Genomic DNA, 19,366 nt, shown 5'->3' on the forward strand with positions numbered 1-19,366 from the left:
ATAAAACAAGGGAAAACAGGGCACAGCTTGACTCAAGCATACTGGAATTAGAGATTATGATTATGCATTCAAGAATTGACAAAGTGATTTTCTAACCTAGCAAGAACTAACCAATGTCCAGATAGGGGTTAGTCCTGTGGCTAATGAGACACTAGGCAATAGGAACAGTGAAATTTCCCTTGGAATGATCATTCCCTTGGAGGAAAAATTATTTTCACAAAATGAAACATTTCTGTGAAGAACAAATAGTAATTCTGACCCCAAAATTTTCTCGGTGGGTTCTAAAAAGCAATCAGGAAAGTGTCCTGGCCCTTCGTCTAACGTGTTCTGTCAATTTTGCCTTCTGCTTGTCTTTAAGGCTCTTCATCCCAATCTGTGGAAACTAGTTTTTAATTAACATTTTTTATAAAAAGAATATACATTTCTTAGGACCGATTCCTTTTTGTGCTAAAATTTGGCCTTATCACATCTACACTACACAATCTGGCAATGGTCCCGTCATCAAGTGTGGACAGCTGACAAGCATATGCTAAGACACCCACTCGGTTTCTTTTTTCACTTTCAAAATTCAACATTTTAACTTTGTATGATCCATATGAAACTGGTAACGGCATAGGAATTCAGATCTAATCAACAGCATTTTTCAAAGTACTGTATCTAAGAGATATCTCTTTTACCATGCCTGTTCCCACACTGAAGAAAAATACATAACCATGTGCTTATGAAGATATATTTAGGACCTGCTGTCCTTCTTCAGTCCCCATTCAGGCTAAAATTACTAGACTCGCTGGTTGGATTTTTTTCCTGCAAAAGGACTACAAGTCAAAATCAGAACATTTAAACAGAAGACAGTACATCACTTGAGATACTTTCAGAGCTGTTAAGAATGCAGCAAGCAGATTACAGGCTACTATGGAGCCTGAGAAAAGAAACACATCGTTTTTAATCCTAGCAGTGCCACACACTGCGTGGACACTGGAGAGTCTCTACTTCACTGCCCCACTCCTGCATGGGAATTATGTACTGACCTCATCGGGATTTTGCGGAGTTTGTTATCAATAGTAAACACAGCTGAACTTAACCTGACTATTTTACATTTTTGCAAAGTATGTAATTCTCCAGGTGACAGAGTATCAGTAGGTATAAAGCCAAACCATTTATTGAGTATATTTTTCTATTAGAGGATTTGCTATGATTTAATAGCAATTGTAATTTTTTATAAAGCAATACTCATTCAATACATACGGGAACGCCATCTAAACCAGGAAATCCTGGGACTCCAGTTGGGCCCTAAAAACAAGTGACATGAAAAAACAAAGTTGCTGAGGTCATTAACTCTTAAAAAGAATGAAAAACAAGAATATGTGATACTATATAGTGAGAAACAAGAAAGAGTCTTGTTTGAAATATGAATCAAAAGCCACAATTGTCATAAATATCTGCAAAAAAGTATGCAGGCTTAGCAGGAGATAAATGCCAATAACAAACCATGTAACAGATGGTACAGGTCAGGACAGATGTCTAACTTGTACTGATTCGCTCCAAAGATTATAAAATGACAGACAAGGGGAAGTTACCTATAACTTATAAAATAGTTCTGTATGAAATTTCACACCCCTGCTACTGTTTTGATAATACCAGCAGCACAATTTCTATTTCCACGGCTTACATTTCAGGTGTGCTAGATACTGACATTAGTGATTTCAGTCACCCACTGAGATCAGTGGAATCAGACCATTAAAATTAATATAAAATACCAGGAGCCAATGATGGGGAATGTACAGCTATGAATGCTATGGCCCTGAGCTGCAATTTATACTCCATAAGTGCAAATAAAATTCTGTTTAGTGTACATCACTTTTAAAAGCACCACACTCCTCTCTCCAGCTGCACGTTCCTCCCACAGCCCTCTTTGAGGTTAAAGAGGATGATGTGGTGTATGATAATTGGTGACGGGGCTGTTTCCTTTTATTTTATATCTCCTGGCAATTCTACTTTTGCAACTCACAGCAAAAAACCCTTGAAACTTTTTTTCAAAGAAAGCTGTAGTTAATGTCAGTGAGAATTTTGTGCGAGCAAGAGTATAGCTTGGCAAATGTTCTTTCATCATTCGGGTTCTGTTTCACTGGCCAATATTTAACATTACATACTGTACACACCTAAAAGAGCTGTCTGTGGCGTTTCCTACCTTATCACCTTTTTCTCCAGCTGGCCCAGGCTGCCCATTCTCACCTCTCTGTCCTTTTTCCCCTGGCAGACCAGGTGGTCCTGTAAATCCCAAGGACCCAATCGGACCTTGAGGTCCCAGCTCACCAGGCTGACCCTGAAAGAGTCCAAAGAATTGAATGACTACTGCTGGAAACCTCGCAGCAGGCAGCAATTTGAAGATGACTGTATGGATGAAACAAGGCTCGCAATGTATATACACTCATGATTCAAAACAGCTTGCGGTACAGCTCGCGGATCTGTTCCAGGCACTGGATACTACAGGAACACAACCTTCAAATTTAACAACTTCCTCGAGGTGATAATTCCTTTTCACCTTCATCAGGTCTCCAGCACTAAGTCTCTGAGACATCTGGGATGAACCACAAGGCTCCATGGTGGAACCAGTGTAAGTATCACTTTCTGTAGACATAAGATTTCACTGAGCATCATATTTTTGCCACCAGAGAAGCGATGGCTCATTTTTGAAACAGGGACTTTGTACACAATTAGAACATATTGAAAGAGTTTTCACTTTCTTTTAAGTTGCATTATATGCTAATTATCTTGATTTTTTTTTGTCTTCCATCATCACTCTCAGATCTTAATGCCTTATTTAAAAGCTGTGAAGTTTCCTGCAGAAAAAAAAGTGATAGTTATTAGCCAACATATTTACAGAAAGTATCATTTTTAATAGATTATGCTGAAATGGTTTGGGAGGTAGCAGAATATTAATTATCTATAAATAGCTCTAAATAGAGTATCTGTATCTACAGTACCATTCAGACCATCTCCATGTATTTCTACTACATTTCCAAGGTAATATATATCTTTCTGAAGTAAAAATACTTCCCACGCCAATTGGATCTTTCAGTCTGTAGCACTGGCGCAGAGTTGACTTGTATTTGTTGCAGTTTTTGTTCTGTGCTGCTAAACAACTATTAAATCATAGATTCAAAGTGCTGAATAAAGCAAGCTTTCTAATCAGACTTCACATGTGAGCCATCTGCACTTTCACCCTACAAAATCTACGTATTAACAGGTCATTAGTTCTCTTACTCAGCTTTTTTATTCTGTACCATTATCTTTGTTTAGCTATAACTTACTTTTGTTTCCCAGCTGAAGAGCATTTTGCTTGCATTTCAGAATTCATCAACCAATTGTACCACGTTACTAAAAAAGCGAGCAAAAAGGAGCCTCGTGAATTCCTAAGGAAAGCAGATGGCTTTGAGGCCACTTGAGGGCAGTAAAGGATATTTCAGCACAACCTCCATTCACCGAAATGATAGACCATACATTTATTTCTATGAATGGATTGAAGGAAAACAAAATGACAGAAATTCAAGGAACTGTAAGGAGGTATGTTAGCTTCAAGAGTCAAATTATGTTGAGGCATCAGAATGGGGTTGCTTGCTTCTCAATGTAAACACTGCAACAGACCGAATCTGAACAAAACCTTATTTCGTATCGCAAGCAGGCACCTACACTTCCTTTTCTTTTTATTTATTCTCTGTCTTTTCAAACATGTCAATGAAATCAGTGTGACTTGACAGTTTGACATGAAGTGAAGAAATGTATGTTATACATCATCCAATCAAATCAGCAAAGAAACAGAGTCACGAGGAGGTAACTCACTGTATGCTTAGAACAGGAACGTACTAGAGTTTTACGCTGTACTGGAAGCAGAGCTGGATCACCACTGTCCCTGAAGCTATGAACAGGCATTCGGTCCAGAGATGAGGAAGAGAAGTCCCACTCTTACAAATAAGGGCTACCTGGAAAACTATCTTCATATAACTTATGTTCCATTTGTCTTCACTGGCTCCTCTCACTTAAAACATTGACTCCGCTTCCAGTGAAGCTACATTCAGCAACAGCTACAATTTTCTTTATACCATAATCTGAGCAGTGTAAAATATTATGCAAATTAAGGGCTACAAGTATTAAATCTGCTGATTCTGCATCCTTGTTAACAATGAATGGACAGTCATGATTGTGGGTGTCTAATTTGAGTATTTGCTTGCATGAACAATTGCAGCCAGTCTATTGGCAGCACCTTGCACATCCTCTGTTGCACAACTGATTTTTTTAACTGAAGTACTTTTAAAGCAGCTACTACACCCTTTAAATACTTGATAAAAAGAGGACCATTTTAATTGAAGCACTATTTTGAGCATCAGAAAAGTGAACTGAATGAGACTAACAGTAAAATATGACTGTTTGAACCACTCAGCTCCACTGGAAGCAGTATTTACTTTTAGTACACTGAATTATCCGTTAACATGCAAAATGCAACATCCCTCAGTAGGAAAGAAATTACATAAGATATTTCTCAGTAATGCTGTTATGCCTTTGTCTAAACAATGCATTTTGCTGACAATAAGTTTCTGCAGCAACTTTAATATTTTTAATTCCCAGTGTATACGCTCTGCAGTCAAGAGCTGAAAGAGAATGTTTTCAAATCATGTTATAACCTTCAGACAGTTGAAGAAACACGTATGTGTTCAAGGCCAGGCTGGATGGGGCCTTGAGCAGCCTGATCCAGTGGGAGGTGTCCTTGCCTAAGGCATGGGGGTTGGAACTGGATGGGCTTTAACATCCCTGCCAACCCAAGCCATTCTGATCCTATGATTTTGATAGTACTCCGAAAAAAAAGCTGAGGCACTGTATGAAATCTATGGTAATTATCCATCATAACTGACTAATAAACACTCCCAGGATATGTATTCCTTTAGGCTGATAAAATGTCTTCGTTAGTTGCTACCCTGTGAATTTAATGTCTTCTGTAGGAGGTAGTGAAGTCATAAACCAGAGTCACTGAATCCAGCACTCACAGTAGGTTTGACAGCTAATACAACTTCAGCATGCCATGTGAAGCTGGTGGATTCTCTTTCTTTCTTTCAGCTCAAAGACTGATAATGACTGGGAGCTTTGTTAAGACCAAACTGATACCATGTCATAACATCTATTATCACATCTATTATTTGTGCCCATCCAATGTGACTACCACAGCATTACAGTCTCAGGACAGCTGTACAAATAAAGAGGATGAAGGTAGTCATGCTCATGTGGAAATGACAGATTAGCTCAGTTAAAATGAACAGAATATTATGCCTGCTCTGCCATCTGATGCCAATAAATTCCTTTAGGATTTCAATGCCTTGTTAATTGCCTAGGTCAGGAACTACCCATGCCAAGACTATGGTCTGTTATTTTAGCATATCGTGGGCTTGACCTGCCATAAGAAACTGACTTTTGACAAAACAAGACTATATTTTTTTTAATTAAGTATGCTTCTTAAGACCAAACCTGCAAATACTTCAGAATTGTGCAGCGAAGCATTTGATACCCTTTGGAAAAGGCAGTAGCCAAGGTTATTTGGAATTACTTTTTATAGTTAATGAGACACTGAAGAGCACTTTATTTTTAGAAAGCACACCGTTTTAAAGGAGTCTTTATTGGAAATAACAAAAAAATGGTTCATGCTATTAAGAATGAACTCTGTTTTGGTTCTCATAATTGATAGTCAAGAGGTTTATTTATGGCCTTTGATGAGGACAGTGCCCTATGTTACAGACTGCATGGATGCATCAGGGATAGGTGAAACCCATTTACCTTTTGCTTGCATGAACAAAAAGAAAACACCCAGCAACTCCATGGCATCAGATTGTAGGCAAATAATGCAGTCTTCATTCTGCACTAGACTCCAGCTTCTAACTAGTCCTTCTCACTTTATCAGGAGCAGGACAGAGAAAAGGAGGAAAGCAGAGCAGTTAGGGAGCAAGAGAGGAGCACACACAGAGGCATTTGCAGACAGATGTTTGCTTTTGTCGTTTGCTCAGTGAAGTGGGAGCAGCTGCTGCTGCTCTAAGCTCCACCCATGTCCTCTCCCCTTCTGGAAGAGCAGGTCTGTAACACAGCAAAGCCCCAGCTTTCAGGGCTTGTAGGGGTGTCCATTCTAGGAAGTTTCCACTCCTCCACTGTAATAGTGCAGGACTGGGAACAAAATAATTTTCACTTTAAGTCAAGGCTCCAAAATACCTTCTAAATATTAATTTTATTAAGATCAGATAAATCTGAGAACGCACACAGCCTGGCACTAAAACCACTTTCTTGTCTTGTCTTTAACAGAGCAAAATTATTCTGTGTCTGGGGGTTGAACAGTAAGTGAGGGTCAGACTAATGCGTGGCATGTACTTTATTGTCAGGTTGTTCAGAAACAGCAGATCACATAAGGACTTTTCTGTATTAGATTACCTTTTTTTAATGGTCAGATTTTGAGTCGATTAATTGCAATAATAACTCTTAGTACTTGACTTTTCTCAGCATCTGAATCGTGCTGCAAACTACTGGAAAATTCTGTGCTCTTATCATACTTTTCAATGCTCCAATATACTACAGGAACATCATATCTGATGATACAGCTTCATATTTACAGTGACTCCTCACTGAAGCACAACAAATCACAGTGAAGTGATGGCAATATTTTTCATGGTGTGCTTTGTTTTGTATTTTAACCCTGTGCAACCATGAAAAGAAAAAGCATCCAGTAAGCCAGTGGGTGTCACTATTGTGTTAAACAGTCAGTGAACAAGAGATCATTTGGCACTGCTCTAAGACACACTCTTAGTGGTCGAAAGCAGAGCGCTGCACTAGAGCATTTTGGACCACATATATTTAACATCAGATTCACTAATAAATAAAATTAACTTTTGCTGTCATTCATATTATTGATACAAGTCACTGATTGGCAATTTTTTGTTTATTCAAATCTATGAGAAAGAATGATTTTGTAGAGTTTTGTCTTGTTCAGTGTGGAAGTTTGCCAATCTGCAGCAAATGAGAAAAACACTATTTCTAGTATAGTAGGACAGGGAAACCAAAAGTATTAAGGAAAGAAAGAGGCTCAAGAACAAAAGAAGGAATAATTTAACAAGATCAAAAAAACTGAAAAAATATGGAAACGTGTCTAATATAGAAAACGCTAATTTACAGGTGCAGTAGCTGGATATTGTATATGAAGACCAGCCTCAAAGAGACCTTACACTGAGGAGAATGGAGTGATCCTGTTCCTTTTCCACATTCTGGTAAGGCAGGCTCCATTCTCTACCCATTCAAATCTTAAATTCTGCAGCCAGAGAACTGCCTCCTACTCTGCCCGGTTATAGAAAAATGTGTGGTCTGATTCAGACAGGGATATAAGGGTCTCATTTTTCTAGGTCTGTTTTTCTACGGTTCTCAGCAAATGTAAGTGAAATGCAATGGTAATACTACAGAAAAGGAATTTTGTCTCAGGAATCTTCTATTTTAAAGTTGTGTCATAGCTAACGCACCAAAGAAAATGATCAACAAGTATGAGGCAAACAGGGGGAAAGATCAGGGCTTCCTTAAATGCTGCGTGCATACATCTCTGACAATGGATTCAGCTAAGCACATGTATTTGAGATAAAATAGATGGATTTTACATATTCATTTCCCATGTGTGCAACTTGACAATTCAAATACGATTGCTGGATATACCATGTGAATGACACACTGCTGCTGTGTACTGACATGCAAAAAAAAAGTATGATTTAATAAATGTCTCTTACTCCCCAAAATAGACAGAATTTGCAGTTTCTCAGCGAATTTAAATGCGTTTACACTGTACTTTGTAAACTGGACTCAATTAACCCACAGGATCTACTAGGGAAATGTCACAACCCACAAGATCTATTAAGGAGACGTTATCACAGAAGTGATACCAGAACACAGACCTACTAGGGAGTCAAATTTCACTATTCTTACCTCACTGCCCTGAAGCATCCATGACTGACTTTCTAACCTATCCACAACAACAAACTGACTTAATATCTCTTGTGAATGCTTACACCTTAAACTTCATAAGCCAGAAAATGTGAGAACTCCCTCTTAGATTTCTGTTTGCTAGGTTTTCTCCTACACTAGTATGAAATAGGCCACTTGCTTCATCTGCAAAAGAATGAACATCAGTCTTGCTGAGTTATATTTATTATTCACTTTGTTCCAGGCATTTCACATGATCTCATAGAAGCTAGATCAGGTTGGGTCATGAATAGACGCTTGCTTTCTAAATCTACTTAACTCTATAAACAAAGCAAAAGGAATTGAATGGGATCAAACTCTGGGGTCGGCACAGGACAGGCTTACAATCGGTCAATGCTAACTGCAAACACTTTTTTAACTATCTATATTCTGTTAGAGCAGCCAGTGTTTTTAAAGGCCTCTGATACAACACTGCAGGAGTTATCAAGGCAACAACTTCCCAAGTTAGAGAAAGAGCAGGAAATAGAGGAAAGGTTTCACTGTCTGTTAGACATATCAGGAGAAAATTAAAATCATAGACTTTAAAGGAGACCAAAGAGGAAGAGGGGGTTAAAGTCTAAAACGATGAAATTGCTGTTGGTATCCAATTAAAAATGTTGACTGTTGCTGCCTCTGGAAGACCGTAGTCTTGACTGGAAAAGAGGCAGGAGGAAATCTCAGTTGTTCCAGTCTGGCACCAAGAATCATCTAGAAAGCTTACTGGTGGATATACTTTTATTAATGACTTTCTCCCCCTACTTATTCATTTAAGAACTGTAGAACAGATATCTATAGTAGCACTCAGTGTCTGCAAAGAGACTGAACAGCACAGTTCAATGGTCTAATGAATAGTAGTGCAAATCTGTTTATCTAAGGTTGAGAAAAATAAAAACAACAGGTACACAAGTTCTTCTAAAACCCAAGATAGCAACCAATGCATAAGTAGACTGGGTTTATATAAAAATTATTTGCTTCTACTTTGCTTCCAAGTAGCCCAATTTCAATACATTCAACTATGGCCACAGCAGCTTCCAATTCTGACTCCCATGGTCATCTTTTCTCCAGCTAAAATTTCAATTACCTTGTCCACTCACAATGAAGAAGGGTTGCTATGTTGACATTTAAAAGAGGCAACTAGAAGGCAAGGTCTTAATTCTCTTTGCGTTCACAGTCAGCTGCACAGTTTTCTTACACCGTCTTGGTAACGACAGCTTTAACTAATCCTGCTTAAACTGCATTCAGAAAAATGGATAGAAACAAAGGTCCTTATGTCAAAGACAGTAGGGCAAGATCTGAGGTCCTGTTTTCCTATGGAAACTTCAGAGCATACCACACTCCTGACAGCCATTCTCTTATACTTAACTCATAAACCTAAATATATTTAGGAGTTGAATTTTAGGCATCTATTCTCCTGTTACTGTAGCTTTTACTACTTTAGTGGAGACACATCAAAGATAAGTGTACATTTATGATATTTTAGGCTTGCATACTGTAAAATGCCATAGGATTTCAATAAGCATCTATTTCTTGTATTTTAAAGACAGGATTGAGGGAGACTCAAAACTCTGAGGAACCAGCCTGGGAGCAGGATTCAGACAGAAAAGTAGATAAAGCAGATGTTTTGTATTCTAAGAAGCTAACAATGAGATAAACAAATCTTTTATTTTGTAATGGATAGTCTCCACAAAAGCCAGAAAAGCAAAGTTAGTGTGTCAGAGTGTAAAGGCAGAACACAGCAAAGTTTAGAAATGAACAGGATTGTAGGATGAAAAAAAGATTAAGTAATCCTATGGAAAACAATTCATCACGGTACATAAGTACAGGAAATCTTTGCAACAATCTATCTAAAGTGGTGTTTACTTAAGCCATACTTCATGTAGGGTCTGGTAAGTACTTCTGTTTGTTGCATATTGACTTATAGAAATAATGGCATGAAATGTAAGTTCATATTACACGAGAGACATTTTATCCATCAGGGTGCACACACATTTCAGAGCTGTTTCAGAAAATGGTACAGTTCTCAGACTTGTGTTTGCACAATGACATTGGAGTGATTTTGAAATGTTTAATCCCCTTCTACTTGGCACTTAGGTCCAAATCTTTGGAAGTCCTTAGTTGCAAATGCATAAATCATAGTCCAGTTTACCTGTGGTGGCAAGGAAAGCTTAGGAAAGAGCCATAACAACGGCAGTGAGCATTTATTATGGACTGATTACAGGTGGGTAATTCAGAACTTCCACGCTACTGAGAAAGAACCAGAATCAAGGAAATCTCCGCTAGTTTCAAAGTCAGTTGTTTTGAAATGGCGCTTCAGACCAGGTTGTTGGTATCCAAAACAGTTTATTCAGTCGCACTGAGAGACACTGCAGTGCTGCCAGCCAAAATACTTTCCCTGGGATGCCCTTTTGTTAACACAGTGTTACAGAGATAGACGTATCCTAGGCCCCTATTATGAAAATCCTACAGCACAGGGGACATAATATAGACATAATCCTGGAGGATTAGGATAGGATCCAAGGACACCAGGGCAGTGATCATGACACAGCAAAGCATGCAGCCAGCTGCAGAAGCACAGGAAGGAAAAGGCGTGCCTTGCATTTGTGGCGACTCAGGTTGTACACAAACAAATGAGGCATGCAGCTCTTCTGAAAACTGATCCACCACGTCCCAAGCTTCCTGACCCCAAACTGTAACATTAGTACTTTGAAAGAAAATGATTTCCATCACCAACTGATGATTTTTCAGTTGTTCACTAATCAGGGTACGTATCTAAGTAAGTCCTTCCCTCATTAACATTTAAATTGTTTTCTATCACTATAAAGATATGTACCTTGAGAAGGAACAGCTGAGAGAATAAATAAATTAGTAACAAACTGAACCATGTATTGATTAACAAATAGCAACGTGCACAGTTACTGGTTTTAGTGTATAACATGAAAATGCCTTGGCTTCATTCAGTGTTTTACAATTATTTATAAGGCAAAGACAATCCAGATTTTTTCATACTTAGTGCACTAAGCTGGTAAAATAAAAAATCTGCAACCTTTCCCAGAATCACACCACCTAAATAAGAAACACCTAAGATCTCACAAAACTAGTAAATGGCATAGATGCTTTCTTTGAACTGACCTCTTAGTAGAAAAGGAGCACAGATTTCTAAACTTAATATGTATTCAGAGTGATTTTTCTCTAACTACCAGATTGATCTCAAAGGATCCTTACGACAAAAAAGGCACCACAATTATTACTACCATAATTTATAAGCAAAGCTGTATACAATCTTAACTTCCTTCAATGACAGCTGTACCAGTGAGAGAACTACAGTAGTTTGCTAAATTCAGACTTGTTTTTGTCTGAAAGTGATTTATTGAATACTGATTTATTGATTTATGCCAACCATATTGATTTTGCACAATAGCAACGTGCATAAAATGAACAGCATTTCCAGCACTAATTATCATTAGTTCTAATCACTTACTCTTGATCCTTTTTCTGGAAAGCACCGACAAACTGAGCAATCTTGTCCCCCACATGGATCAATATATGCATATCCTCCCTAAAAATGAAAAGTTTACGGGTTTGTTAATATGCAACAGACAACAACTGATTCATCAAATATTTTCAACTAGGCATATTGTCCAATTAGGTGTTTTTTAAGGCAAAAGATTTTGGCTACACTTGCATATGCCCATGGCAACTTACTGCTGATGAAGAAACTTGGCATAGCAGCAAATATCAGTACATCGCGTAGATCTTCAGCTTGACATAAGAACCTTTTCCAATGCTTGCTCAAAAGAATACACACATCAATACTACACTGAAAATCCTCTTAATCTTCTTGGACCTCTCACTAGTACAAACACGCTGGCAAAGTAGAATCAATAAGCAAAAGCTTTTTATTGTTGCTGTAGAAGGTGAAAGACGTTACCCACAAGTTATGTTAAGTAATGCTAAATAGTACAGCTAAATACAACTAAGGAACTAGGCTGCATCTAGAAATATTTTAACAGAGTCAGAATATAATTTGTAATAATGTAACATTTGTAACTCATGATATTGGGGTAGGAGATTATGTAACTATGACTAAGTGAAAAAAGGCAAAACAGGTTGAAGAGCAACACGCCCACTCAGCAATAAAGCCTTGTATTTAATCCTTGTCTATCGAATGAAGAAAAGAAGTTGTGTAACTATGCATTGCCTACCATTAATTTACTTGTTTCTTGTATTAAAACTTTACATCATTGTCTTAATAGGAAAGAAGTGACTAGTTTGTTTCATCAATTTGCAGTGCATTTGAGGAAAATAAACCATGACAAAATGCAAATTAAGTAGATCTACTGTATGGTAAGTGAATGTGATTTTATTATTCCTTCCTATTTCTCAGTGTAGTATTAAACATATGCCAGTTATACCCACCATGCGCATTTATACACTCACTCAGATGGGTGGAAGGGCCACTGGGTGAAAGTATTTTTTCAGCAAAATTGTATAAACCACCGAGGTGGTTTTGAAGAGGATGACAAGGACTTAAAAGATTGAAGAATAACTTAGGTAAACAAGAAAACAGTGATAACTTTAAAACATTTGCTCAGTGTGCATTTAGGTTTTATCAAGGTCAACAGTGTTTTGCTACTGGTTTTAATAACCAACAGAACGCAATAGGCCCATACTTTAAATTTTCAAGGAGAAAACACTGACAAATATTAGATAAGGAGGAAAAATTCTGTTCTTTCTATCTACAATATTTTTAGAATATCTGGTACTCCCAGACCTGAGAACAAGAGGGTATGATGGTCTCTTGCAGACCGCTGCTCTTCCACACACTGCATTTCCCACGAAGTTACTAATCTACTGCACACTAGTCTCTCACCTAGTTATTAAATACTTGGCTCTACTGAAACGTCAAAGGAATGCAAGTTTCTAATAACACACAAGCTCTTACCCTTTGTTCTAATTGAACACTTATTTTAAAAATATTTCCATTTTCAACAGTTCAACTAAAAAAGGATGGCTTTAGGGGAGGAAAACAACAAAAAGCTTTTAACTATTTGAAAGAAATTACGAGGATGGACTTGAAAGATGTTTCTGTGAAGGCATTGAAAATATAAGGTTAATATGGAGGATAGTACAGAGGAAAATAAAGTAGATATTGAGACTATACCCTATGTGAAATTTTGGCTTCATAGAGATGGGAATGTACAGGGAGGCCAGTTTAAGATGTAGGTTAATACACAGAGAAAGGCTGGAAGCTTTGATATATGCTACAATATAGAGCCATTGAAGGGACTTCATGAGACAGACTCAGTGCATGACAGAGGTGTTTTTACATGTAGCTTTCCAGAAGCATCTAAAGATGCCAAAGTTAGAATCTGGAAGAATCCAAAGGAGAAAATTACAAAATAAATAAGCTGAGCAACAGGAACAGAAAGGAAAGAGAGAACTGCAGAAATACTTAAAGAAATATCATGGCTTTCCCACAGAACAATAGATCGTTTTGGTGTGTATAATGTTACTTCCTTGAACTCTGCCATCCTATCTATCAACTGCCTAACGTAAATATCAATGTCACTTACCCCATCAGTTTCTTGTGCTGAAAAAACAACCAGTATCCACCTGATTGAAAAGGAGAAAGCTAAATTAAAACTAAACTTCAACATCCAACCTTCACAAAACTGCAGCCTCCATTAAGTGAGAAGGGGCCTGTTGCAATAGGACCAGGGGTTTAAAACTAAAAGAGGGGAGATTTAGACTGGATATAAGGAAGAAAATTTTTTACAATGAGAGTGGTAATACACTGGAACAGGTTGTCCAGAGAGGTTGTAGATACCCCATCCCAAGAAACACTCAAGGTCAGGCTGGATGGGGCTCTGAGCAGGCTGATCTGGTTGAAGATGTCCCTGCTCGCTCCAGGCAGTGTTGGACTGGATGGTCTTTAAAGGTGCCTTCCAACCCAAACCATTCTATGATTCTTTGATTCCAAGTCGTCTTTGGGTTGACTATTTAGTAAAAGAGTATGCAACATCTAGAAATGGTCAGCACAAGCTATATATATTTGTCTTCTCGGATTTTTGAGGCTGGGTACAAACAGGCAGGCATGAGTAAGACTATGTAAAAGTCTTTGTAACTTTGTAAAGTTCTAAACTATTTTCAATCCCACAATTAAGAATGGCCAGAGAGAAACCATTCTAGCCAGATTCCTGCACCTCCATGGCCACTATGAGGTGAAGATTGAGCAGAGATGGAGGTGACAGGCATCCGCCACAAAATGAGTGAGCTGGTGCTGGTTTCTTTTGCTCAGAGGGAGTGAGTGAGAGAAGGCAGGTAGCAAAGCAGCACTCAAAATAGCCACATGATCCCTGAGCAGCTGCAGAGGAAGCCCAGCTCCATGCCAGCCATTGCTAGTGATGGATTATAAAGTTGAAATAATGCCTTTTATGGTCTTTTTATTGTTTCCACATGCCAAAAAAGAGGATGAAGTAAAACAAAAAGGTAGCCCAGAATTTCTGTAGCAATACAGGAAATAAGCATTTTTATTAATCATTATTAATACTGACACCTTTATTAATGAGAACTAAGGTGCTCACTCATATAATGAAATGATAAATTAGACATGGCCATAATGTATACACTAATGTGTATTATTCTACAGGCTATAGTGAAGCCTGTATCAAAATCACTTTGACCCTGCATTTGGTATATTTCCCAATGTCCTATTGAGATCAACCTCTATTTTTTGTTTTTCACGTGGTGAACTATTTGGAGCACTGAGAACTACGCCAGCAAACCCACAATTGCTCTCCCTGATTATTAATTATTCATAGATTCAGACTGCAAATTATGTAACCTGTATATGCACTGATATATACTGGTAGATTCAATACCGACATATTTAACATATTTTAGCCATTCATGTCCATTTAATCCATAGACTTCTTCAACCTATGTTCCCTGCTACTTTTTTCAAATACACAGTTTATACAGAAACAAATTATTTATTCAAATAATTAGTGGTAACTGAAGACAGAACCTCATTCTCTGTCTTGCTAAATGAGAAACAAAGGACTGATGAAACAATGTGAGAGGGCCAGATGACCAGCTACAGCAGGAAATAGTGGAGAAGTTTTGTGCATCCCAGTAGTTCACCTTTTAATGCATCAAATAAGTTTGCATAGAAAGAATTTAACTTCAAAGGAACACTTCAACCAGTTAGCAGGCAACAGCACTGGTTTGCGCTGTGATTGTTACTGATCCAAGGCCATTTTTGTTTCTATCCTTCTGAACTCGCAAATAGCCTCTGTAAATATTTTTTCCCTTATCAGTGTCAGCCAGGTGTGAGTTATTTTTCATTTAAGTAATTGCCAAATTCTCATGAATTCTTGCACAACCAGCGTGGAAATCTGATGATGCTGTTCTTGATGCATGGCACTGCAGTCTCCCCTGTTTTCCAGTCATATACAGCGGGTGTGCATTTGCTGGGTTATTCTTTGTTGTTTCAAAATCTCTGCCTCCTGCAGCCAGACAGATGCTGCCTGTGTACTCAAAGCAGCACAAGGCTGGTAGAGGCAGGTCATTCACCAATAACACAAACAAAGGCACAAGCAGCTACCTGGGACAGACGGCTGGGATAGAAGGCTGCTCTGTTGGGGAACACCTGAGTAACAAGCAGCCTGGGTTTGCACAAACCAAATAAACGTGAAAAAGACACTGGAAAGAGATCCAGGCACATCAGCATGATGGAAGACTGCCTAAAGAGCCTGGTGCGTGACATTTTATGAAGAATTCAAGCAAGAAGGAAAATTGCATTGACTTTTCCTAGAAGACATTATAAAGATGGAATAATTGATCCCACACACCACTCTAAAAATTCCTGGCCATAGTGATCCTAATCGTCTTCTGAGGATCATTTTGCTGCAGAAAGAACTTCTGCCTCAGCTGCTAGCAGGTATTTCCATGATAATCTCTAAAAGTTTTCTTTATGCATTTTAATAATTCTCCCTCGTCTGCAAAATTATTCTGGGACAGGCATTCAGGTTTGAACTGGTCAGTGCTTTTTCTTCACAAAAAATGTTTGTCACTAGAATGTAGGAATAATTTGCCTCTTAAGACAGACTCACAGTAGCATTTGTTTGGAGAAGACCCTTGAGATAATCATGCCAAACTGTATCTGTCCACTACTAAACCAGATCCCTGAGCACCCCACCTATGCGGCTTTTAAATCCCTCCAGGCATGGTGACTCAACCACCTCCCTGGGCAGCCTTTGACAGTGCCTGAGAATCCTTTTGGTGAAGAATTTTTTTCCTGATATCTAATCTCGACTTCCCCTGGTGCAACTTGAGGCCATTTCCTCTCATCCTGCCATTTGGGAGGAATTATAGTTCCTGTTTCATAATTAAATAGCATGGTACCTGAAATTTAAATGGAATAAACTTATAGACCAGCAATCAAAATCAAATACAATACATTATAGTATAGGCTTATACAAATTGTGACAGGCCAGAAATTGTTTAATTGATGATTTCTTATTACTGTTAAATTGATAATTAAGAATGTATCTCAGTGACACTAGTTACAAAAATTAGTGATCTGTAAAACTCACCAGGCAGCTGTGATAAGCCACTTAATCCGTTCAAACGAATCCTTTGTTAATGCCATTCACGCTGATTGAGGATCTGTATATGCAGCACTTTTTTTTTTAACCAGCAGGTCTTCTCTTTCCTTCTGTTCACGGATAGTCTATAAATGCTGTTCCATACTCTTGTTGTTTTCCCCTCTGAATCTGTTTATATTAAAATACATATCTGATGTACAAAACATGAATAATTACTGGATAACCAGAATATGTCTCACCCGATTACACATCATAGTGCACAGCTTTCTATTGGCTCTACATTGTATTTTTGCTATTCAGGACGCATTTTATTTCATCAGCAATCCAACTATTTTAAGGGGACTGTGGATGAAATCACAGATCAACATTAAAAGGGTACAAGATTTCAGGCTAGAAAAGAGAGACTCTTCACTCAGTGTTTGAATTAATGAACAAAGAGCATCTTGCATCATTATTTCTTAAGAAGCTATCACGCCCACCATTGTAGCTAAAGGCATTAAAAAAACCCATGACCTGTCTATGGGAAAGACGTCATAAACTTAAAAAGATCAAGACAATATGCCTATACTTTCCAGACCATGTCTTCCACAAACAGGGCTGGACCAATGTCTGTGTGTACATCTGAGCTAAGGGGGACTCTGAATGCAGAATAAGTCATGTGCCTTTTCAGCTCCAGAGTTCTACTCATGTCCAGATAACAATCATTGGAAACATTACCTAGATTCTTTAACTTTAACTTTAGACCATTTTTTCCACAGCTCTTGCCAGGATTCAGGAAGATGGAAGCCCTAAGAGCAGGACTGACCAGATGCCTCTGCAGTCCCAGACAGTCAAATTTTGGATGCATAAATTAACTACGCAGTGCATCTGTGACCTCTGACTTAGGTGCAACAGCAGATCTATGCAGTTCTGTGTGCAAACATGCTGCACCAACCGTTTTGCAAGTTCAAGCTTCACAAACCCAGATAAACGGCCAGGTCCTGTGCAAACTCCTAGGTACCCCAAATAAGAAAACAGCTATAATCCTTTGGAATAAGGCGCATCTGGCAAACAACTCACAGTGGTTATTTCAAACTGAGCGCTTCAGAGGCTGCGCTTTTCCTAGGATTGCACACACTATCACAGGCTTTTATTTTTCAGTGCTGCAGTCCTCCTGGTATGGAGAGGTTAACTTTGAGGACACTGAGCACTGACTGGAGAGAACTGACAGGAGTTCACTTCCTTTGGAGAAGTCTCCCAAGTAAGCAAAGACAATGGCTTACTGAGAAGAGAGCAAGGATGTGAACCTGCAGCAAACTGTCTGCTCCCTAGCAGTTCTTCATTGAGCAGCTATCTTTTCTTTGTAAAACAAATGAGTGTACAGTTCCTGAGTCATTACAGTCTCACTTGCTATAACTTAGTGTAACATCTTTAAGCTATAGATAATACCGACTCCTGTGTGTGTGCACAGTATATCCATATTCCACGGTATGAAGAAGCTTCCATGCACTGCCTAATGAATAAATAGCCTAAGGGCAGCCAATTCATCCTGCAAGATCACACCCTACGTGTACTGTACAGTACTCCATTCGTCTGCCAAATTCATAGTCTCTTTCTGTGCCCCAGTTCCCCAACTGTAAAAAATAAGAAAGAAAAAAATAACAACACTGCTAATAATAAAATAATATTCCAATACATTCCTAGCTCACTGATTTTTTACATTAATTGTATAAATAATATAAGCAAGATTGTGAGGTAATAAAATACCATGAGAATGGATCGCCTCAAATGGAAAATCCAAACCAGCCATAAAGTGTTAGACTGCAACAGGAATTTGTTCCTGTTGCACACTACCCATCTCATTATTCAATTATTCAAACAGTTTCTGAAAATGAATTAAAAAAAATCACTATGTTTGCCTTGTACTAGCAGGGAACCTTTTATTTTCAAATTAAAATCCATTTTGATCCAACCCTCTGAAATCCTAATGCAGGAGTGGAAGACTTAAACCACTCTGCTTGCTATTTCACAATGGCTGTCTCAAACCCACAGTTTTCTGAACAAGTTAGCTGTAGTTTGAAGATTCAAGAGAAGATAAAATACCCCTAGGATAACACCCTTGATCCCACTGAAGGAGTAAGTTTCATACCATCATCACCAAACCTCAGCTCATAAAATTCTCAGAAGCCAGAGCGGAGAAGCTGGTGCTGTAATATAACCTAAATGTTTAGTTTCTAAACAAGGACAAAGAAGGAAGACAATTTCATTCTAAGGGACATGAGCCATAGTTTGAGGCAGGCACACAGCTGCAGTTATTGAGATATAAAAAATATATAAAAAATTGGGTTGGAAGGGACCTTAAAGCTCATCCAGTTCCAACCCCTGCCATGGGCAGGGACACCTCCCACTGGATCAGGCTGCCCAAAGCCCCATCCAACCTGGCCTTGAACACCTCCAGGGATGGGGCATCCACAGCTTCCCTGGGCAACCTGGGCCAGTGCCTCACCACCCTCAGCATGAAGTATTTCTTCCTAATGCCTAATCTAAATCTTCCACCTTCCAATTTAAAGCCATTCCCTCTCGTCCTGTCACTCCATGCCCTTGTAAAAAACACCTCCCCAGCTTTCCTGGAGCCCCTTTCACTGCTGGAAGCTGCTCTAAGGTCTCCGTGGAGCCTTCTCTTCTCCAGGCTGAACAACCCCAACTCTCTCAGCCTGTCCTGACAACAGAGGTGCTCCAGCCCTCTAAAT

The 19,366-nt window shown here is 38.6% G+C and overlaps 1 protein-coding gene and 1 long non-coding RNA gene across 3 annotated transcripts in view; one reads left to right on the forward strand and one right to left on the reverse strand.

The window, feature by feature from the left end:
• COL4A4 (collagen type IV alpha 4 chain) overlaps window positions 1-17,402 on the reverse strand; it is a 65,569-nt gene extending 48,167 nt beyond the window's left edge. The window contains exons 1-5 of the mRNA XM_054074549.1: window positions 16,626-17,402; window positions 13,602-13,641; window positions 11,507-11,584; window positions 2,189-2,323; window positions 1,246-1,290 (exon numbers count right to left, since the gene is read on the reverse strand). Of these exons, the coding sequence (XP_053930524.1) occupies window positions 1,246-1,290; window positions 2,189-2,323; window positions 11,507-11,584; window positions 13,602-13,641; window positions 16,626-16,681 (354 nt within the window). The 5' untranslated portion in view covers window positions 16,682-17,402. The remainder of the gene's footprint in view (window positions 1-1,245; window positions 1,291-2,188; window positions 2,324-11,506; window positions 11,585-13,601; window positions 13,642-16,625) is intronic.
• The window catches only part of LOC128853039 (uncharacterized), a 42,053-nt gene extending 24,530 nt beyond the window's left edge, over window positions 1-17,523 (forward strand). Inside the window, exons 9-13 of one of the 2 annotated variants that reach the window (XR_008451259.1) lie at window positions 2,258-2,614; window positions 3,352-3,564; window positions 7,201-7,292; window positions 12,282-12,372; window positions 17,396-17,523. This is a non-coding gene — a long non-coding RNA (uncharacterized LOC128853039). The remainder of the gene's footprint in view (window positions 1-2,257; window positions 2,615-3,351; window positions 3,565-7,200; window positions 7,293-12,281; window positions 12,373-17,395) is intronic. The other variant, XR_008451260.1, reaches the window with a different exon arrangement.
• The last annotated feature ends 1,843 nt before the right edge of the window (window positions 17,524-19,366 follow it).

This window comes from Cuculus canorus, chromosome 9 (assembly GCF_017976375.1).
Source record: "Cuculus canorus isolate bCucCan1 chromosome 9, bCucCan1.pri, whole genome shotgun sequence".
In the NCBI taxonomy this organism is placed as follows: domain Eukaryota; kingdom Metazoa; phylum Chordata; class Aves; order Cuculiformes; family Cuculidae; genus Cuculus; species Cuculus canorus.